This window comes from Hyaena hyaena, unplaced genomic scaffold (assembly GCF_003009895.1).
Source record: "Hyaena hyaena isolate Hyena2069 unplaced genomic scaffold, ASM300989v1 scaffold_275, whole genome shotgun sequence".
In the NCBI taxonomy this organism is placed as follows: Eukaryota; Metazoa; Chordata; class Mammalia; order Carnivora; family Hyaenidae; genus Hyaena; species Hyaena hyaena.
Genome location: NW_024080908.1, coordinates 548,221 through 571,851, shown reverse-complemented (window position 1 = coordinate 571,851; position 23,631 = coordinate 548,221). Strand labels below are relative to the sequence as shown.

The following is a 23,631-nucleotide window of genomic DNA, read 5'->3' as shown; positions in this document are numbered from 1 at the left end:
TGAGGTGATGCCTTCTGTAGAGGTACATCCTGTTCCTTCTACAAAGCAGTGTTTCTGCCAAGGACTCCCTTCTCTAGGGAAGTTCCACATCCTAACCCTTGGCTCACCAACCATCTCGGCACAGGGAACCCCTCCCCCAGACACCCCCCAACCAAGGCCCCCGTGCTTTCTATCTGAGTGGGAAGATGAGGAAAGTAGAGGGAAGACCTGGGCATATGCTGAATGCCAAGTCTGAAGTCACAGACAGGAAAATCTCACACCATCCCTCGAGACCGAGTGGAGAACTACACTTGAGCCACACGCCCACCACTTCCTAGACCCTGGGACTCCTCACGACCCCTCTCTCTGAGCTTTGGTTTAATCTAAAAAAACGAGGGTGACAAGAACCCCCTCCACAGCTTACTGTGGACATTAAATGAGCCCACGTGAACGTGCTTTGAAGCAACTCCTTCCCACATACATGAGAAACAGCTCTGTTCTTTTTGATGGTTTCAGCAAATACAACTTAATAAAAGGTGCTGAAGGACTGGAAAGATCAAGGCAGTCAAAAAGGTTTGTTTTTTTAATTTTTTTTTAACATTTTATTTATTTTGAGAGAGCGCATGCAAGCAGGGGAAGAGCAGAGAGAGAGAAAGAATCACAAGCGGGCTCTGTTCTGGAAGCTCAGTGCAGGGCTCAGACTCATGAACCGTGAGATCACGACCTGAGCCAAAGTCACGGGTCAGCCACTTAACTGACTGAGCCATCCAGGCGCCCTAAAAAAGTTATTTTAATAAGCTAACGAACTGCTCAGAGAAACAGGGACAAACATGCTAATTTTCTTCCCAAAACTGCTGTCCCTGACCTGAGGTTTCTGCCGAGGAGATGAACTAGCTGGATGTCAAGTTGGTGAACAGCCAACTGGAGCTCCCAACATCTGCTATGTGTTTTCCATTTAGGTGGTAGATTCTCCTGCAGACAAAGAGCCCAAGCCGGCTGTACCAGGATGACCAATCTAACCACCTCCAAACCCCATTCTCTCCAAAAAGCGATGCGATGCCATCTGACCAATCACAAACCTGCCTTCGAAATGTACAAATTTCAAGTAGTTTCTATTTCAGAGCAGAGCACAGGGACAAATTCCTTCACAGTGATCGGAAGGCAACTTTGTTTTCGTTCAGTCTCTGCTCTGTGTGCCAGAGTCGGAAAGCAAGGGGCTGGAATGTCTTCCAGACTCTGCTAGAAGGCACCCAAAATGCCAGAAAGGAATACACACACTCTTTCAGAGCCCAAAGCAACTAATGAAGGAAATTTTGCTGAAATCCCACATTTGTTCTTAAAACTTCAACTCAGTCTTCTTATGTACCACAATAAATTGCTTTACTTTTCTAATGTTGAGTGAATTAACAGCTAATTATCAAACATTTCCCCTCAAATCTGAATTTAAAAGATACGTCAACATTCTGTCTCACTGCCCAGTGGACCCCACACACCCTCCAGGGCACGTGGATCTCAATTTCAGGAGCAACAGAAGGGGAGAGGGGAAGAGTGCCCCTCCAGCCATCACATCAATTCCATCCTTGGCCTTTAATCCAGAAGAAGCACCTGACTCAGAACAGCTCCCCGGAGAGTGCAGAGAGAGGGGTCTGTGGTTTGTGGTGGGTGCGGCCATCCACCGGGGCACCCCCGGCACCTCGAAAAGGGCACCAGCTAAGCTGCGGGAGCGCTGACCCCACCCCGCCCTGCCTCTGGCCACTCACCCGTATCCGGCGCATGGCAGCCACGATCTCCACTCTGCTGTTGGGCCTCGGCACATCCAGGCTTCCGACGTACTGCGGGGAGGAAGCAAGCACTCATTGAGAAGAGGGACTCGAGGGACTCCAGGGACCCTGGTCACAGGATGTCAGCAGAGGGAAGGATATCCAGGTAAGCTCCCCATTTTGCGGAGGAGGAAACCAAGAGCCAATTGGGGTGTCTTGTTTGGGGGCCACTTCCAACTTCATAAAAATCAACGAAACAAGAAGCCATTGCTTCCTTTTCCATCCTGCTCTTGATCAGAAATGCGGCCAAGCACGGCATTCAAGCAGGTTCCTGAATCAGAAAGACCTGGGTGGGATGAATGTCTTTGCCTTTGTCTCAATCTCCTCATCTGTAAAATGGGATCCCATTTTTGATCTGATCTTTATGATCAAAGGAGAAAAGATATAAAATTTCTTACAAAAATAATGTTTTGCTTATATTAAAGCATCCCCTCCCCCCTTCAAAAAAAGGAATATGTGCTTTTTTCAATTCATAGTACTTCATTGAGTTAGCCCTACGATGTTATAGAGGCGCTAGAAGACTATTCTAGCGCTATAACGCGCTTAACTAAGTTCCTAACCGGAGGAAAAGAACACACTAATTCTATTTTATTTAAAATTTTAATCTTCTAAAAAAAAATTAATCTTCTAAAACTTTTGAAAACATAAAATGGCATTCAGGTTACTGTTTAATATATGGATTCGTCCTAACAGTACACTATTCTAATAATGCAGAAATATGCTGAGTAAAAGAATAAAGCCCCCCCGCCCCCCCGGCCCCACTGCCCGTCGATAGTTTGACATACTCTTTTTGTTTGCTGACGGGCACATATATTCATAGACAGAAAGGAATTTATTTTACGTAAAAAGGTTCACTCCCCACACAATTCTACTAATTTTTTTGTTTTTTTTTTACAACTTTATTTTTATTTGAATGAGAGACAGAGGGCAAGCAGTGGAGGGGCAGAGAGAGAGAGAATCTGAAGTAGGTTCCGAGCTATCAGCACAGAGCCTGATGCGGGGCTCGAACTCACAAACTGTGAGATCATGACCTGAGTGAAGAGTTGGATCCTCAACTGACTGAGCCACCCAGGCGCCCCTACTTCTTAACATTAAATACAACCTGAACATTTTTCTCTGCCAATGCATACAAGTCCATCACGACACGTGTGCTGACCACCTACCCATCGAACATCACTACAAACCACATTGCTTCTGCTACGGCCTCATCTACATACATCCTCATCTGCATACGTCCTCATCTGCATATGTCTTCATCTGCATATGTCCTCATCTGCATATGTCCTTATCTGCATACCTCCCAGCTCCTCCGGAGCTCTGTAGGCGGGGCTTCTACAAGCAGGATTGCTAGATCAAAAGTACAGAAGTATCTTGAGATCATTCCTCAGTACGATGAAACATCCCATTCCATACTGACCTATTGGGGCATGCCTTTCCTTTTTACGTTCAAATTATATAAAATAGCCTGGGGGATATACTAGAAATTACCAGCCCATAAATAACTTACATGTCTACCTAAGCAAAGATTGCATTAAAAGAAGAGGGTAGTCATCCCTGTAAGAAATGTGGTTCCTGTGGTTACAGGAATAGAGGTTCTTTCTGAAATTTAGAGCGAAGACTAGCCCCGGGAAGCAAGGTTCCGATAGCTGAATACTACCAAAAGGTTTCCCCTAGGATTGATCCAGTTTGTGCTAATCCCCTGAAGCATGGTCCCAGCAGCCGTGGCGAGCCGTGGGCCTGCTAGCTACATCGTGGACGCAAGGTGAGCCGTGCACCTGTTGATAAAACATCTGGCAACTCACTTAGGTAAATTAAGGCCCCGAGATCTAAGAGTGGTCAGATTTAAATATGGTTGGTGGTTCTCCCCGCTGTGAGCTCTGCTGGGACCCCACAGCATCAGGCAATGTGTCCGTGACCCCCACAGCCCAGAATGACGACCCAGGCTCGTGACTGCCAACCTTCATGGAGCCACCAGCAGGGCCGGGGGGGAGGGGGCAACTTCCCCCCTCCCTGTCCCATGCTCTGCCCGCCTGGGGGCTCCTGCCCTGAACTCCGAGCAGTCAGACCTTCAGGAGCGCCTGTTCCCTCAGGCATCACGTGAGAGCCAGGACCTCAAGTCCTAGCAAGGTTGCTCATTACAGGCGAGCCGGGGAACCTGGCCCGGCTTCCCACGCTGATCCCTGCCACACAGGAGGGCATGCTGCTGGTGAGATCCACCCTGAGCGTGAATACGAATGCCCAGAGGGGACCGGTCCCCACTTGCCTCCTTCAGTCCATCAGCCACCACCCGTGCACACAGCACACGCCTTCACACATGTACAGGGCCCGCAGGCTCACACCCTGCACATGCCACAGGCACACACGCCTCACACCCACGTGGTCATGGCCCACACTAACATCTGACACTCAATTCACCCCACGCATGCACTCACTGGTCTGCCTTCCTTCCCAGTCGCGTGAAGTCACAAATCTGCCCTCTGAGAATCCGTCCAGAGGAGGTCACCTCCAAGAGACGCACCTTAGGGTCAAATTCCCCACTACAGATGTCTCTCAGGGTCAAAGAGATGAAAAGGACACACAGGGTAGGGTTCAGGTCCACATCTAGTCAAAAGCTAGATATTCACACTGAGGACGTGAGGCAAAAGCAGAACCACAATGCCCGGGAAGCAGTAGAGACATCAGAAAGCCCATTCCTCGGGGCAAAACGAGACGGCCATGTGATACCATGTGCAAGTACGGCCTCGCGACAGCCTGTCCTCAAGCACGAAGCATCAGCACCTCCCCAACGAACTTCAGTCCATCAGAGCATCTTGAGATGGAGAAAGTGCAAGACACAGTCTGAGACCAGACCCCCTGCTAGAGGCAGGGCCTTACAACTGTTCCACTTCCATGGTCAAGGCTGCCATCGTGTCTGTGGTCAACGCATTTCTTCCCACTCACCTTTGGAAAGTTGCCTCAGGCCTGAACTCCATCACCTGCTGAGCTAACAACCTCTGAAGGTCCTCGCTTCCGTCACCTCCTGCAGGGATCAGGGAAAAGCCTGTTTTGTGCCTTCAGTCAGAGGCTGACACACCATGACAGGCTCTCGCTCAGCACGGGCATCCCCTTTATCTGCCTCTGCTGCGGGGCTCTGGGTGCCACAGGCTTCTGGAACAACAGAAGCGGGCTGGCTTCAAGCCTGGGAATCAAAGAAACGATTTCCAGAAGGGAAACTCGTGTTCTTCCTCCTCCCTGTGGCCCCATCGCCATGCTCGCCTGGGCTTCTTCATCTTGACCAACAGCCTCCAGAACATCTACCAGTTGTTCAAGCCTGAGATCTGGGAGTCATCCCTGAATGAGCTTCTCCCTGACCCACTGCAGCCAGTCAGCGACCAGGACCTACAGCTACTCCCACACTCACTCCCACACTCACTACCTCACCCCCCAAAACCCTTCCTCTTCGTCCACAGTGTCTCCTCATGGGTTTCTCCACTGTCCCCAGGGCCCCTCCAAACCACTCCCACAGGCCGTCACAGAGATCACGCTCAGATGCAAACCAGCCCGTATCCCTCCCTCGCTTAACAACCCCGTGTGCGGCACCAACTCTGAAGGGGACCATCAAAGCCCTCAGCGTGGCCGACACGCCCCCAGGGCCCACAGAGCGTAGTGTCCTCACACCACCTGCCTCTCTGTTGTCAGGAAGGGCCTCACACACATCCCACATCAAGGAGCTTCTACACAGAGCCCTCCCCTGTGCACAGAAGGCTCTTTCTTCTACCCTCTCTCTCCAGCCCTCCAACCTCCACGGGCCCTGCAGATCTCCGCCTCACCTCTGCTTCCCTCTGCTAACCACCAGGGAGGGCGGCTCACAGCGAACACTCCCGCGATCCCCCCCAGATCTCCTGCAGAACATCGACACGTGGCTATGTAAGGACGCCCCCCTCACGGCTAACCACGCCCACGTGACTGGAATCCCCCAAGAATGAACATATTCACACCCGCCCTGTGCACTCCCCGTGGACGATCACCACAGTGAGGAGGGACGGAGAGGACTGAGACTTGGATCCTGACCCGTGCTGTGACATCACAGGCACCAGCCGCCCCACCCTGGGCGGTCCCTGTCGGGATTCTATAAAGTTGCCTGTTTTGTGCAGGTACCTGAACTGGACCCAAGGCAGGTGCTCTCAGAGTAGCACACGCAATCCCTGGCTTATGGAGAGATGAAGTGCATGGGGCGCCTGGGGGGCTCCGTCGATTAAGCATCCGACTCTTGATCTCAGCTCAGGTCACGATCTCGCGGTTCATGGGTTCGAGCTTCGCGTCAGGCTCTGCACTTACAGCATGGAGCCTGCTTGGGATTCTCTCTCTCGCTTTCTCTCTGATCCGCCCCCACCCCCAGCCAAAATAAATAATTTTTTTAAAGTAGATGCCAAATAGAAAAATTAAAAAAAAAAAAGATGAAGGACATCCCACCTTTCCGTTGGTGGATTTTTGGTCACCTGGCCTTCTGTAAGACTTGTACCTGCCTTTCAGGAATCCCGCTGGTGTGGCATCTCCTAGGGCTTCTATTCAGAACATCTACCACAGAGCTTAAGGGGAGAATAAAGGAGTTTTAAAATATCCAGGCCTACTTCTCTTCCATTAGCCCAAGGGAAAAAAAAAAACTAGAAGGAAGATTCAAATTGCAGTGCCACTCAAAATATAAGAGGGCATGTGTCACCATTATCTGCAGCTTCATCTTCCAGATGAGGAGGAGTTCGCTGCAAATGAGGGTAATCGCAGGACTTCGGGTATTTTTCTTTAAGCTTCTAGACAACATTGCGTCGTGCTGGATTCATACCTCATGAAATTACGTTCATCGTCCTGCCTCCGCTTTCCAGAGACCGGCTCCCAGAGGCCCTGACAAACTACACTGTGATGGTATCTCCCGGGGCCTGGGCGTGAATCACACGCTCCAAGCAGTAAGACTTAACAGCCACCCGTGGAATCTGTTAGACTCTCTGCCAACACATTCCTCAGGAATCCCTTTATTTACAAGGTTGTGATCAACTGTTTCCAGAGACCAACCAAAAAAAAAAAAAAGAAAAGAAAAAAAAGAAAGAAAGAAAGAAAAGATGTAGGAGTCAAAAATAAACTTATCAGATGATTCTGCCTCTGATAATGTGGGAGGAACTTTATCACCGGACAGGGCCTCCAACAAGCAATAAATATGAAGCCTGGAAAAGATTATTAAAAGCAAATACCTTTGTAGAGAATGTACAAAGAGTGAACTGTAACATAAACTGGGTCATTAGTTAATAATAATGAATCAGAATTGACTCAGTCATAACAAACGCACCACCGATGCAAGATGTTAGCAGGGGAAGCGGTGTGTGTATATGGGCGGGGGGGCAGTAGGAGTATATGGGATCTCTGCTCTTGCCATGCAATTTTTATGGAACCCTAAAACATCAAGTCTGTTGGTTGAAATAATAAAATTAGCTTTGGAGGCACTGGAGAGAGACCAAGAAGAGGCAGGGCTTAGCAGCGAGTCACCCCTAAGAGAAGGCAAACGCCCAGGGTGAGGTTCGGTTTGTGCCGTTTCCCACCCAGCAGCACAAACTGCAAACACAGGGCCACGGGGCTGGAGGTCAGGCCCAGAGGCCCAGCCAGACAGCCTGGGGGGTCCGGACACCGGAGATGCAACAGCCAGAGGAACCGGACAGTGGGGGACAGAAATCCCCAACAGAAGGGGGTCGTGGAGGGAGACTCCCAAATTGTGTCAGCCGTACCCCCCCCCCCCATGCCCGGGGATGACTTCCACACTGTACATTTGCAAAGCAGATTACAAGGAGCCCAGGGGCTGGGGCGCCTGGGTGGCTTAGTCGGTTAGGCGTCCGACTTTCGCTTAGGTCATGATCTCGCGGTTCGTGGGTTCGAGCCCCGCATCGGGCTCTGTGCTGACTGCCAGCTCAGAGCCTGGAGCCTGTTTCGGAGTCTGTGACTCCCTCTCTCTCTGACCCTCCCCTGCTCACGCCGTGTCTCTCTCTCTCTCTCTCTCTCCTAGAAATAAATAAAAAACATTAAAAAAAAAAAAAAAACAAGGAGCCCAGGGGAAGGGGACAGGGGTCTGTCCCAGGAGCAGCAGATTGAGGGTTTAAGACCAGCCACATTAGCCATCGTGAAGAACAAAATTCAACACTCTTCAGAAGAGCAGAGCAGAATCGCGTGGCCCAGGGCTGTTAAAACCCTACTGCCTGGCCGGGGCAGGCAAGGCCATCGTCAAAGGCCACAGGGCCACGTTTTCCTGGGGCAAAGGACAAGGGCCCCCAAAAAGGGGCAGCACGTAAAGGCCCCTAGATTCTGCCTTCCCGGCTCTCTCCGGATCCCTGAAACCACTCACTTAAACAGCCCCAGCCCCCAGCAAAGACCATGTGGGATTCAGGAGGAAGCCGCCTCTGTCCCAGAAAAGGACCATGGGGCCTAAGGCAGTGGGCGCATCGCAGGGGAGGGGCTCCCTCTCCCCAGTGCTGTCTCCCAGTCCAGACCCTCCGGCCGCTCCTTCCAGGTCCAAACCCAGCCTGGCCTCTATTCTGTCACCCTGCCCACCTTCTCATACTCCCCACCCGCTTCCAGGCCACGCTGTGTCCCCTCCTCAACCCCCCCCCCAAGCAGCCCAGTGGGGGGCGCATCTGAACCAGTCCCTTAGCCAATCCGGTCCTGATTACTTTCTAAAAACTCAGGGTCACTGAAGCAGAGGGTTTCTTTTTTTTTAACGTTTATTTATTTTTGAGAGACAGAAAGACAAGTGACAGAGCATGAGCAGGGGAGGGGCAGAGAGAGAGGGAGACAGAATGGGAAGCAGCTCCAGGCTCCGAGCTGTCAGCACAGAGGGTTTCAAATCCAAAAGGAACCTTAGGAGTCACGTCCTAGAAGGAAGTTACAAAAGAACAATTGAAGAGAGGCCTGTGACTCGCGCTGGGCCAGGGACCGGGCCACCGCTTCCTGCACGTCCGCCGGCACGACCCACCTAGCGTGCTCTCTTGCCCATCACCCTTTGGCTTCCCTCCCGACACTGGACGTGGGCTGCAGCTGTGAGGTGCGCCTCCTTCACGCGGCCAGGGCCTGCCTGCCCCAGGACCCTGTCCCCGCGTCCCCGCGCGCCCAGCCCTCGGAACAGGGTCTGGCAGAGAAAGGCCCGAGCATCTGTGGAACGAATGCGGGGGGCGATGCGCCGCCGCCCCAGCGCGTGGCAGCCCTGGGGCCGAGCAGCCCACCGGCCCGCCGCTGTTCCCACCGGAAAGTTCTCCCCGCCTCGGACCGGACGGCTCTCGGCGCTCACAGCTGAGCGGCGTGCTGAGCCGGGCTGTGAATGTGACCTGGGTGAAAGTTCTCGCCTCATTTAGCATCGAACAAAGCAGCATTAACTGCAGGCGGCAGGGCCCCAGATTCCAGGGCGCGCACTCAGCCAATGACCTTCACCGAGATGCCCTGGGGGAGGGGAAGGGAAAACGTGGCCTGGGGCGGTGCGCCCCCCCTCCCCCAGTTCTGAGGCTGGCTGGGGTTCTCCAGGTGCGGAGGTGTGCGGGGAGGTGGGGGGCGGGGACTCAGAAGGACCCGTGTGGACATTTACCAGTGCCCTCACCCCTAGGATGCAGCAAGGCGGGCCTGGGGCAGGTTACCCCCCACCCCTCCTCTCCCTATACACTCGCACCACCAGAAAAGCTTCCAAGATGCTTGAAATGCAGCTGCATTTATTTGTAGTCTATGAGGAAAGAGGCATTTATATTTCTTCCCCTCTCTCCCAGCCCATCCAAAAAAGGAAGTACTATTTGAGGGCCATCTGATGGGACTGTGTCACTATTGATCAGGGGCTCAGCGGGGCCGATGAATGTGCCGGAGATCACAGCAGAATCCTTCCTGCTCCTGGACATAAGGGGCTGGGTGCAAAAGAATTGTGGTGGCTCGTCTTTATGCTAATGCCATGCGACTCTCTGCAAGGGACAGAGGATAGGACTGAACCGGCCAGCACGCCCGCGGAGAGCACAGGTTCTTTGGGTTCTTTTAGTCCATTAGCAAAAGCTTAGATGAGTTGGCCTGATTATTTCTCTTTATTACGAGGATCTGAGAGATCTAGCAAAGGGGAGAGAAAAAGCAGGAAGTCAGGCAAAAAAAAAAAAAAAAAAAAAACCTGGTCTTTCAACTGTCAGCTCCCGACTGAAAGCCTGAGCTCCACATTACAATCTGGCTCGCACAGCAGAGGCAGGTGTGGGAGAAGCCAGGGAGCACTTTCTGCCCTGCCCATCTGGGAGGCTAACTTGCCCAATGGGTTACTTCTCCCATTGGGGGCGGGGGGGAGACAAGGGGAAAGAGGCAAAGAGAAAAACACTGACCAAGGCTATGATAAGTCATCACCTGTAAATCAACCAGGTAAACCAAGGCTGGAGAGATGAACAAAGAACACCAGGAAATCGGCGGGGAAGGCAGACCGCAACTGAAGGCAGAGCGTTCAGTGGCCATAAAGGTCATTTGATCCAAACCTTCATTTTTACAGAGAGCAAAACGGAGGCTCAGAGAGAACCGAATCACAGTGGCAGGATCAGAACGGAAGTGGGTCTCCCTAGCCCACACCGCCAGCCTGATACAGCAGCAGGAAATAAGCAATCTGGGTGAACCCGGGTCGATGCCCGCTAAGGGCTGCTTCGCTACATTAACCTCACACAGAGGTGGATGAGGGTGACTATTCACCTGCACCTGGAAGGCCGTGAGCTCAAAAACAAACCAATCGACCAAGTTCTGCAGTAAAAGCACAAGGGCTCACTATCTGATTCATCGAAAGACTCTGGAGACGGAAAAAGAGGAACCCCCCCACCACGGTCCCCTAATTCTCCACATAAAGAACAATGGCATCTGCCTTGGGGCAGCAACATTCTCTACCAGCCAAATTCTAAGAACTTAACCTCTCCAAGCCTCAGTTTCCTCCTTGGAATATGGCTAGTATCTGGACTGCCTCAACATCAGGATTGTCCTAGAATCAAAATTAGATAATGCAGATGAAAGTTCCATAGTTTCTAAAATTCCGCATCATCATGAAAGAGAGGATATTCTTTGTATCATTACGTTCCTGCTTTATGGGCCAGCAAGACCTTGAAGATACAGAATTTGTAGCTTTACAATCATCACCTCTTGGATTCTCAAAGACTAATGAATGGACAAAGCAAGGTGATCCAAAATGCCATGGAGTCAATGGAAGGCGGAATCAAGAATTCGGTCCTACAGGTCAAACAGGAGTGAGCAGGGAAGGGGTGAACACTGGGAGCAGAGAGAGTGACCGGGGTGCATGGACAGCAGACACCCACAGCCCACACCAGTAATGGCCATCACACTGCTCTCAGAGACTCATGGGGGTGAGTGCAGTTGGGGTAAACACCCCACCACTTTTCCTTCCCCACTGAATGAGCTGTGACCAGGAACAGCACCCCCCCAACACCCCACCAAGAGCAGGGGTGCAGAATCGTTAACCCAGTCAGTTATCAGCATCGCTGAATGAAACCCCACAACCAGGTAAAATTTCCAGATCAGGGGCTGGTACCCCATTAAAATACCCAATTTTTCTATTTTGAATAGAACCTCCCTAAAATGTATTATACTCTGCCCTAACAAATGAGATTCTGTAAACGAGAACTCAATGCATTTCTTCAGGATTCAAAATATATATACATCATACACATCATTAGTGTATGAGCTCTACAGCAGTAAGATGGCTCCAGACTACTATTATGCCTTCTGAGTCCTTGAGGCTGATTTTAGAATTTAATGCTTCCTACACTGCCAGTGGCAAGAATGGTAACAACGGGCTATAAATATGCCTCTGCCTTTAACAATAACTGTCCCCAATCTTCAAAAAAGTACTAGCAATACAAATTCAGCAACTTATATAAAGGATTATACACAGTGGCCAAGTGTGATTTATCCCAAAAATGTAAGGTTGTTTGAACACAGGACAGTTAACATACCATTTAATAAAATAAAGATCAAAGGCCATTTGATCAACCCAATAGACAAGAAGTATTTGATAAAATCCAACACCCTCTCCTGATGAAAACATTCAACCAACTGTGAATGGTAAGAAACTTCTTCCATCTAATAAAGGGTGATAAACCAAACAAATGAATCCACAGCTATCATCATACTAAATGGTGAAAGAGTGAATGTCTTTCCCCTAGGATCAGGACCGTGTCAAGGAGGTCTGCACTCATCACTTCCATTCAGCATGGATCTGGAAGTCCTACCCAGGAATTAGGCAAGAAAAGCAATAAAAAGCATCAACGTTGGAAAAGCAGCAGCCAAGCTATTGTTATTCGTAGGTGACATGATCTTGTATATAAAACAATCCTAAGGACTACACACACACTATCAGAATCAATGAATGAGTTAAAAATGAAATTAAGAAAACAATTCCATTTACAATAGCATCCAAAGAAATCCTTATGAATAAATATAACAAAAGAACATTAAGACATGTACCCTGGAGATTATAAAACATCACTGCAAAATTCAAAAAGACCTAAAGCAGCAGGAAGCTTCCCATGTTCATGGATTGGAAGACGTAAGATAGAAGTGCTCCCCAACCGATCTACAAATTCAATTCAATCTCCATTAAAATCTAGAACTTGTTTATAAACTGGCACTTCTATCAAATGCGTGGGTTTTCCATACCAAGTAATTGTCTAGTTCTCTGCAAACACCAACTGGGTGGCCTACAATTCAATTCTGACGCTCACCACCCGGAATTAGCACATACCCAACAGGTTAAGAGCTCAGCCCCACAAAACTGCTCCTGACTTCAGATGCTGGTCGAAAATCCTGAGCCTCCCATACTTCTGACCAACCACCCATAACTCAGGAATTCCCATGATCCTCTCACAGGTCCCATAATTTGCCTTTATCAGCTCACAGAACTCAGGCAAACCCTTTACTTACTATGACCAAATTATTATAAGGGATGCAAATGAAGAGCCAAATAAAGAGGTACATAGGTATGTGGGAAGGAACACAGAGCTCCAGTAAGCCTCTCTGGGCAGACCACCCAACACTTCAAGGTGTTCACCAACTCAGAAGCTCTCCAAACCCACTGTTTAGGGGTTTTATGGAGGTTCCACTATATATGCATAATTAGGAGATTGAGACTTAATTCAATCTCCAGTCCCTCTCCCTTCCCATAAGAGCAGGAAGTAGGGTTCAAAGTTCCAACCTTCCAATTACATGGTTGGTGCCTCTCTCACAAGCAGCCCCCATGCTGAAGCCACTAGGGACCCACCAAGAGTCACCTCATTAACATCAACTCAAGGTAAGGTTGAAAGAGGCTTCTTATGAAAAGTGAAAGGTGTTCTGCTCACTCTTATCATGCTGGAAATTCTAAGGGTTTTTAAGGAGCTCTGTGCCAGGAACCATTTCAGTATCACAAAATCCCACTGGTCTTTCCTGCAGAAATTAACAAATCCATCCCAAAATTCATGTGGAAATCCAAGGGACCCATAATAGCCAAAACAATCTTGGAAAAGAAAGTTGTAGGACTCAGACCTCCCAATTTCAAAACTTAGATAACTACAATAATCAATCTAGTGTGGCACTGGCATAAAGCTGGACGTATAAATCAATGGGGTAAAATTGAGACTCCAGAAATAAATCCTTGAATTTATGGCCAACTGATTTTTCACAAGCATGCCAACACAATTCACTGGAGAAAAGTGTTCTTTTCAACAGCGGTGCTGGGACAACTAAATATCCACACGCAAAAGGATGAACTTGGACTTCTACCACACACTGTTATGTAAAATTAACTCAAAATGTATCATACATCTAAGAGGCAAAACTACAAAAATCTTAGTAAATCTTTATGAGCTTAGATCAGGCAATGGTTTCTTAGGATAAACAGAAGCAAAATAAATTGGACTTAATCAAAATTAAGAACACTTCTGCTTCAGGGTTCTTGGGTGGCTCAGTGGGTTAAGTATCTTGATCTTGATGTTGGCTCAGGTCACAATCCCAGAGTTGTGGGATCAACCCCACATGGGGCTCTGTGCTAAGCATGGAGCCTACTTGGGATTCTCCTCTCCTTCTGCCCCTCTCCTCCACTCACACTCTCATAAATAGACAGATAGATAAAACACGTGTGCTTCAAAGGATACTATCAAGAAAGTCAAGGGACAACTCATACAATGGGAAAAATATTTGTGAGTCATATCTGATAAGGGACTGTCATCCAGAATATAACTCTTACAGGTCAACAATAAAAGACCAACAACACACGTAAAGAATGAGCAAAGGAAGGGCACTTGGGTGGCTTAGTTGGTTGAGTGGCCGACTCTTGATTTCAGCTCAGGTCATGATCTTGTGGTTTGTGTGTTTGAGCCCCGTGTCACATGTGCTCTGTGTTCATAGTGCAGAGCCTGCTACAGATCCTCTGTCTCCCTCTCTCTGCTCCTCCAGCACACACACTCTCTCTCAAAAATAAATAAATGTTTTAAAAAATAACAAAAAGAAGGAGCAAAGGATATGAAGAGACACCTCTCCCAAAAAGATCAATGGCCGATAAGCACATGAAAAAAAATGCCTCATCATTCACCATCAGGGAAATGTCGATCAAAATTACAATGAGATACACTTCATACCCACTAGGATGGCTAAGGAGAGACAGATAATAACAAGCGCTGAGGAGACGGAGAAATTAGCATCTTCATACAATGCTGTAAAAAAACAGGGCCATTCCTCAAAAACTTATATGGAGTTAACATATGAACCACCAATTCCACGGCTAGGTATGCAGCCCCCCAAAAAATGAAGACGTAAGGCCACACAACAACTTGTGCATGAATGCTCACAGCCACATTACGCATGATAGCCCCAAAATGGAAACAACCCAAGCATCTATCAATGGATGGATGCGCAAAGAAAACGTACTATTATTCATTGGTAAAAAGGAATGGAGTGAGGAAGCATGCTACACCGTGGGTGAACTTCAGCATTATGCCAAGTGTAAGCAGCTAGTCACCAAAGCCATAATAGGAAATGTCCAGAATAGGCAATTCCATAGAAACAGAAAGTAGTTAAGCAGTGGCCAGGAATTGGGAGATTAGTAACGATAGTTTTCGTCTGGGCAGGATACAAATGGTCTGCAACTGGATGGCGGTGGTGGATGCGCAGCTATGTGATCATTCTAAAAAACCACTGAATTGTACCCCCTTCAAATTTACATACCATATAACTCGCTGTGTTATCTTGGTAAAGCTGTGATCTTAAAAACCCACACACGAAAAATAACTGTCCTCCTTTTGATTTGCTGTGGACAAGAAAGTAGAACGATAACCAAAATGGGCTCCAAGGGAGCTTCTAAAGCGCTCCCTTTAAGGCCATGACCCTCAACATCCGCTCTGGCTGCCCGAACACTTGTCCAAGCTGGTCTGCATTGCTGGCTGTCATCTAGATGCTTCAATTCACCAGATCAAGCACTCCAAGGGAAAAAATGAGCTCTAACTGTACTGAATTTTAGTGCTAGTTCTAGAAGATAGATTTCCCTCCCCCAAAGACTATGCATTTTTCCACACTGTCAGAGTACAGCAATCTCATTTCACATTCCTACTCTCCAGTGCAATCAAATGAAACAGAAGCTCACAAAATGGATTATTTCTGTATCGTGCTAAACCTTCTAAGGTAAAGAGTCCAAACACCGTGACATTTCTGGGACCGTCTGGGTGAACCAGGCGCAAACAGTGATCCCCAAACGCAAACAGCACTCAGCTTCTAGGCAGGGATAGATTTTTAAAGACATGCCAAGGAAAAAGATAAAACAACATAGCCTACATTTTGCAACTTAGAAATTTCGAGATTCAAGAGTATGAGTGAAAAGGGAAAAAAAGAAAAGGTCAGGCCACAGTGAGACTAAGAAAAGGAAGTAGATTTCAGGGTTGGGAGGGACAGTAAACACGGATCACGTTGCCTGACTTCCCAGAGCATTACACACACCTGGAATTTTAATCCCTTCTGTAAATGCCTGCCACGTTGTCAACCAGCCTGTGCTTAAGCACCACCCCCGATGAAGAGATCACTCCCTCAGACAGCAGCTGCTAGAAAGTTCTCCCTTTTATGGCAAGCTAAAATTGGTCTCCATAAAGACTCAGACTCCAGGGGCGCCTGGGTGGCTCAGTTGGTTGAGGGTCCAACTTCGGCTCAGGTCATGATCTCACAGTTTATGGGTTTGAGCCCCGCATCGGGCTCTGTGCTGACAGCTCAGAGCCTGAAGCCTGCTTCAGATTCTGTGTCTCCCTCTTTCTCTGACCCTCCCCTGCTCATGCTGTCTCCTCTCTCTCTCAAAGGTAAATAAAACATTAAAAAAAAAAAAGACTCAGACTCCAGCAGCACCTGAGTGGCTCAGTGGAGCGTCTGACTCTTGATTTCAGCTCGGGTCATGATCTCACGGTTTGTGAGTTCGGGCCCTACTTCGAGCTCCGCACTGATGGTGCAGAGCCTACTTGGGATTCTCGCTCTCTCTCTCTGCCCCTCACGTGCATGCACTCTCTCAAAAGAAATAAATAAGCTTAAAAAAAAAAAAAAAGATTAAGACTCTACTCTGTCCTCAAATATGTAAAGCTGTTTCTCATCACCCGGCAGCCATGGGCCTTCTCTGGTCTATAGCAGAGCTCTTCTCCTCTTTCGAGATCAAAGACATTACTCTCAATAAGGGGTCTCAGGGGCTACCAGCTCCCCAAACACCACCGTGAGTGCCCTCTGGCAGGCTCGGGCGTGAGGAGGGGGAGTCTGGACGAGGATAAAGTGAGCAACAACAAAGTAAATGAGAAGGGGTCGGGGGTGGGGGGGGGACACCAGAGGCGCCCGGGAAAGCCAGCTGCCCCCACAGGCTACGCGTTCAGCCCGATGCCACCCGACCCCCGAGCAGCCGAAGCTCGAGAACTCCAGGCAGACACACGAGTCGCTGTGCTCTGGGCATGGCCACAAGGCTGTTCTGGTCTTTAATCTGTGTACAACGGAGGCCACTGATACTGGTGGCCCTCCTTCCCTTGTCCCCACCAAACCCCACCCCGTCCCGTGTTCCAAGCCCCTCCACCCCACGCCACACACAGCGAGCTGATGAGACACACTAACCCGTAAGAGAACAGCACCAGTGCAAACGGCCTGATTAACCAGCCCACCATGCTAGCATCTCATGGAAACCCAGGATCCTCAGATGCTATTCCCTGGCCAGAGCTCCCCGCACAGAGCATCAGACCGCAGAGTGGGTGTTTGGGCACGGAGATGCCTTTTCACTAATCCCTTCGGACCACAACATGGAAACTCCCATCTTTTCTGCCCCAAGGCAAGTGGCGGCTCTGCACAGAGTTACAGAGGCTGGGATTTTGGACTGTGAGGGAGGTAGCAGGGTACAGCAGAAAAGAACCTGGACTTTACAGTCAGATCTGCCTTAAAGTCAGCGGCAGCCTAGAGGCAAACCATGAGACTCTTGAATGCTGTGAACAAACTGAGGGCTGATGGGTGTGGGGGCGAGGGGAAGCAGGGAGATGGGCATGGAGGAGGGCACTTGTGGGGATGAGCACTGGGTATTATATGGAAACCAACTTGACAATAAACTATTTGTATAAAAAAAAAAAGTCAGCAGCGGCCTCTCCTTCTATAAAACAGGACGAAGTCCACCCTCCTTATGGAGCCACATAAAGTGGGTAAAGATTCCGTGAGATAACACACATAAAGTGCTCAGTCATTCCGTCTTTTCAGCTGTTTAGATTAGCTCCCCGCATTATACTTGATTCATCCATCAGTTGTGAGTTTGGATTCTTAGATTACCTGGGCCCTCCCTAACGAGATTGCAACAACCAGGGGCCACCAGTGTTACCAACACGGTTTCTGAATCCCTCACACAAAGCCTGGCCCGTCAAACAAGTGAACACGTGGTAGCTTTTCCTAGGAAGCAAACATCTTCAAGATGTCATTCTCTCACCTCCCTCTAGGCAATCCCAGACTGCCAGCCTGCATCGAATGACCCAGCTTCCCATGCTGATCGCCCAACAGTCCTCATAGCAGAGTAATTAATCACCACCACCACCCACCACACAGCAAATACTCTTGCCATGACTTTTCAGATATGGGAATCCAGGTAACTGAGGGAGGCAGGAAGTCTAAGGAATCAGAAGTCGCAGTGACAACTTTCACCGGAAAGCCAGTGAGCTGGGAAGGTAAGCTAGAAGTCTAACCAAGAAGAAGAGCCCAGAAGAGTAGCCAGTGAGAGCAGAAGTGAGGAGGACACACGGACTGGCAGGACAGTTCCCCAGACAGAAGGACACATGGACGGAAGAGAAGCTTCCACACAGGAGGGCATCCCCGAAGGCTTTCACCCCCACCTCTTGTTTTTCTCCAACAAGGCGGGACACGGGTGCCCAGTGATCAAGTGTTTTGCTCTCAGTCACCCAGTTACAGTCAAGATGAGACCCAGGTGGCCTGGCCTACAAGTCAATGCTCTAAAAACAGCCTGACAGAATTAAATCAGAAGACTGGGCAGTTCCAATCTCAGCAAAACTGGTGTACGAGTAGGAGCCAGCTGGTCAACCTCCTTGCATCTCCTCTTCTTCGTGGGATATGGAACCTCATCAAGGGGATTAAATGAGACTGTGGAAGAGCCTATGGTAGCCTATCAGAGCTCCAGGCCTTTATGAACAAGTCACAGAGTCCTTTTTATCTGCCAAAGATCAGGGAGCAAGAAGAAGAGATCGTGAGGGGGGTTATAATAATAATAAGGAATAACCACGCTCTATCCTGACAAAGCACGGGGTTTGGAAGGTACCGTCTGGAGCACCCTGAACAGATACAAGAGGAATCAGGTTACGGAAAAGGAAGTGGGCCGGGACAGGGACAGGAAGGGTTGCAGGCAAAGGTCTCTCTGGGACACAGAAATGCTTTAGAAAACAAGACTCTGTCAAACCCGTTCTGAAACCTGAACTTCAAATCGCACCGTTTGCCTCCCATTTGATGCCAACAAAGCACAGCAGGTGTCCAGATGTGTCCGTTGAAAGATTTTTAAGGAGAAATTGGTATTTTAAGCAAAGATTTTTGTGGACACATAGAAAAGAGGCACATTCTATACCACAGAGCTAACGAAAGCCGTTCAAGCTGTCCCTGCCAACAGTACCGGGTCCTTGTTGTTATGGGAGATTCAGAGAAGAGAACACTAGGGGAGGGAGGGGTGGGCTGGGGGGACCAAAAGCCAGCACGGGTGGGGAGGCAGCCACCGAGGACAGGACCCTCATCCACAAAGGAGCCTTCCCGCCAGATGCTCACCCATCATGAGCTGCAAGGTTCCAGGAGCACGAACAGCAGGGGCAAGGGGCGGGGGGGGGGGGGGCAAACCAGGTGACCATCCATCTCCATTTAGAGATGTCCTGGTTTTTACTTTTTTTAATGTTTATTTATATTTGAGAGAGTGTGTGTGTGTGTGTGTGTGTGCGTGTGTCAAGCGGGTGAGTGTTAGAGAGAGAGAGACAGAATCCAAAGCAGGCTCCAGGCTCCGAGCTGTCAGCACAGAGCCCGACGCGGGGCTCGAACTCACAAGCCATGAGATCATGAGTCACTAAGCCAGAGTCAGACACTTAACTGACTGAGCCCCCCAGGCGCCCCTAGCGCTGTCCTGGTTTTTAGCCCCGAAATCCCACATCAGAGAAATCCCCATTCTAGGGAATCCCTGTCCTGGTTGGTCACCTGGGGCGCAGTGTCCCCTCCCCTCTACCCTGGTTTGCCCAGCAAGATGGCAAAACACTCCTGAGCTAACAGAACTGCCATCGGCCTTGCCAGCTAAGCACACCGACTCTCCCAGAGAGGGGCCTTCTGCACGCCTCAGCTCCTGGGAAAGTTACAGGAAAGGAAGAACGAAATAAGAACGAGGAAGATCAGCCCCTTGGGGTGTCTCCCAGGCCCCAGGCCACCCATCTAGTCCCCTGAAAAGTAGGACCCAGCCACACCAGCTTCTTCCTCTGTCATCTGCCCGGAATGGACGGGTGGGGGAGGGGGTGAAATGAACAAAGTAAAATGCCCGAGAGTATAAAAATCAGTAACCACATTAATATCGGGGCACCTGGGTGGCTCAGTTAAGCATCCAACTTTGGCTCAGGTCATGATCTCGTGGTTCAGAAGCTCAAGCCCCATTTCAGGCTCTGTGCTGACAGCTCAGACCCTGGAGCCTGCTTCGGATTCTGTGTCTCCCTCTCTCTCTGCCCCTCCCCTGCTCATACTCTCTCTCTCAAAAAAAATTTTAAAAAACATTTTAAAAATTTTATTTAAGGGGCGCCTGGGTGGCTTAGTTGGTTAAGCGTCTGACTTTCGCTTAGGTCATGATCTCGCGGTTGTGGGTTCGAGCCCCGCATCGGGCTCTGTGCTGGCTGCCAGCTCAGAGCCTGGAGCCTCTTTCGGTCTGTGACTCCCTCTCTCTCTGACCCTCCCCTGCTCACGCTGTCTCTCTCTCTCCTAGAAATAAATAAAACATAAAAAAAAATTTTTAAAAAAATAAAAATAAAAAATAACCACATTAATATCAATGTATGTATTTCTGTACAAATTCCAAGAACTGTAAACCCTTCACCCATCACCACAGTCTTATGCCTTGGGCCACTCCTCCCACATTTACAAAACCAAACCAAAGGAAAGCCATGGGCTGCCCCACCACCCAACAGAAGGGTCCACTAACCTCTCTGGGCGTCAGCCTCCCTCGACAGGAGTAAGGATACCTGCTCCTCCCACCCCTTAGTGGGAAGAGAGGGTCTGAGAGGCTCACTGACGTGATCAACGTGAACGGACTTTGAAAATCACAAAGCTCTATAAGAGCAAGAACTGATATTTTTTTCTAATGTTTATCTTGGGGGAGGGGGGAGGGAAAGCACGCGCACAAGCAAGGAAGGGGCAGAGAGGGAGAATCCCAAGCAGGCTCCATACTGTCAGTGCAGAGCCCGATGCCGGGCTCAAACTCAAACTCACCAACAGTGAGATCACAAGCAGAGCCACAACCAAGAGTCTGATGCTTAACTGACTGAACCACCCAAGTGCCCCAAGGAATGATATTATAGGGGTTCCTGGGTGGCTCAGTTAAGCATCCGACTCTTGATCTCAGCTCACGTCTTGATCTCAGGGTTGTGAGTTCAAGCCCCACACTGGGCTCTGCACTGGGTACAAAACCTACTTAAGAAAAAACAGTGAGGACGGGCACCTGGGTGGCTCAGTCGGTTAAGCGTCCCACTTCAGCTCAGGTCATGATCTCACGGTTCGTGGGTTCGAGCCCCGTGTCGGGCTCTGCACTGACGGCTAGCTCAGAGCCTGGAGCCTGCTTCGGATTCTATGTCTCCCTCTCTCTCTGACCCTCCCCTGTTCACACACACTCTCTCTCTCTCTCTCTCAGAAATAAATAAAAACATTAAAAAAAATTTTTTTAATAAAGAAACCTAAAGAAAAAAAAAAAAAAAGATGGGGAGCAGGAGATACAGTCCGAGGGAGAAGGTAGGGTGGAGCCAAACCACAGTGCCAGTGTTGCTGGGCTGTGGGGGGGCACAGACTCTACCCTTCTACAGCCCCGCCTCCTCCCAGGATGCAGAGCAATGCGCTCTAGCTGGAGGGCTGCCTTCAGTCACCACTTCTCTCCTGCAAAGGGAGAAGCAGAGCCATTCTCCAGATGCCATGGCCCAAGACTGTAGCCATAAAGCATCCCCAGACCGTTAGCGCTATTGGCTTCCAATTCAGAATAGCACAGAGGCAGCCTGGCACTGAGCAAGCCTCAATTTCTTCCTCTGCAAATGGGGAGGCTACCTAAGTGAAGGGTTTAATATGAAAAATAAGGTAACTTATGCAAAGTACAGGGTGCCCCTCACTACATGGGAAGTCTTCTGTGAAGAGCTTTGAATTGAAAGGAAATGTTCCAGGCATTTCCCACCCCTTCTTGGGCTTCCTGCCCCCCTGCCCCATGTGTCAGCCCAGAGGTGGTAGGGACACAGAACACCCTCAGGGACTGTGGGAAGGGTCACTAACTGGCTGTGAAGGGCACCAGTCTACTCATTGATAATTTTCCTTCTGGAAGGACACAGAGCCTTCACGAGTTTACATGATGTGATAAAATGTGGCAAAAACCACTAGGCCTATATCCGTGTTCTTGCGTTGCTGGAAACACACAGCTTGATGGCATTACCTAGCCCCCTTAACAAGATCTGGGGAGTTCTGGCCGATACAATGTGAACGGAAGTGATGTTCACCACCACCAAACCTGGTTATCAAAAAAGACTCCCACAGGGCACCCTTGCTGTCTTTCCCACTCAGGGAAGGTAAACTAGCTGGAAAGAGTCTGGGTCCACAAGGAAGTATGAACCCAGCAGTGAGAAGTGAGAAATACTGACTGATAGAAGCCACTGAGACTTGGGCGTGAGGTCACCAGCCTCCGAGAAGACTCCAGACGACTTGCTTCCTGGTATTCACACCCCAGTGCACCTCCCTCCAAGTGTGACGAGGCTGATCTGAGGAACCAGTAAGATGTTACAGAAATGAGAGTATGAATTCTGTAACTGGGCTTTTAAGATAGTAAAGCTTTTACCCCGCTCTGTTCACCTGCTCTGGGCGAAGCCAACTGCCATGTCATGGAGACACCCAAGCAGCTCTATGGGAAGATCCGTGAGGCTACAGCCAGCTCCCGTCTGCCAGCCATGCAAGGGCGCCATCTTGGAACTGGATTCTCAAGTCCCATCAAGTCTTCAGATGACTGCAGTCTCCTAAGAGACTTTGAACAAGGGCCCCCAGCTAAGCTGCTCCTGTAAACTTGACCCACAGAAACTATGTGGTATCACAAATCATTATGATTGTTTCGGGAGCTAAATTTTGAGATAACTGGCAACTAATACACAATATGTTTGTTATATTAGCTGGAGTTATTTAACAAATCAGTGTATTATGTATCCAAAGAAACTGTCCAATGCATTCCATTCCTTCAGGTTACATGTGACATTTGATGTGAGGGACAGACAGCGGGCCCCACTGACCACTCCTGCACTCCCTCTTACACACTTACACATTCTCTCTATCACAGATACCGATACCTTACACACACGCTCCAAGTCAATCCACAGCTGTCGTAACTTTCAGTTAAGGAGGGTGTTCTGTATGTGGATTCACGGATGGAGAGGAGCCTGAGCAACCCCAGGAGAAATGCCAGCCTGCGAATTGAACACAACAGCGAGATGGAATCGCGTGTGTATGCACGCACAGGTGCGTGTGCTAAGGCACAGGACAGATGTTGAGCAATCGTGGTAGAGAGAAGGCATCAGGTTTTGATTAAGGGGACAGCAGAATGGGAGGCAGACACCAAACAAGGTGAAGAGTGGGTTTAGAAAACAAGCAGAGGGTGCCTGGGCGGCTCCGTCAGTTAGGCATCTGACTTCGGCTCAGGTCATGATCTCACAGCTCATGGGTTCGAGTCCCATGTCAGGCTCTGTGCTGACAGCTCGGAGCCTAGAGCCCACTTCGGATTCTATGTCTCCCTCTCTTTCTGCATCTCCACCCCACGACCTTGCTTGCATTCTCTTAAAAATAAAAAAAATTTTAAAAACACATTAAAAATTTAAAAAAACATAAAACAAAGAGGGGCGCCTGGGTGGCTCAGTCAGTTAAGCGTCCAACCCAACCGGCTCAGGTCATGATCTCACAGTTCATGGGTTCGAGCCCCACATCGGGCTCTGTGCTGACAGCTCAGAGCCTGGAGCCTGCTTCAGATTCTGTGTCTCCCTCTCTCTCTGCCCCTCCCCTGCTCACGCTGTCTCTCTCTCTCTCAGAAGTAAATAAAACA

General features: G+C 49.4%; 1 protein-coding gene across 2 annotated transcripts in view; it reads right to left on the bottom strand.

Moving 5' to 3' along the window:
* Nucleotides 1-23,631, bottom strand: part of CUNH1orf226 (chromosome unknown C1orf226 homolog) — a 308,187-nt gene that overhangs the window by 220,951 nt on the left and 63,605 nt on the right. For both annotated transcript variants that reach the window (XM_039245966.1, XM_039245967.1), the window contains exon 2: nucleotides 1,740-1,811. In XM_039245966.1, coding sequence (XP_039101897.1) covers nucleotides 1,740-1,811 — 72 coding nt within the window. The remainder of the gene's footprint in view (nucleotides 1-1,739; nucleotides 1,812-23,631) is intronic.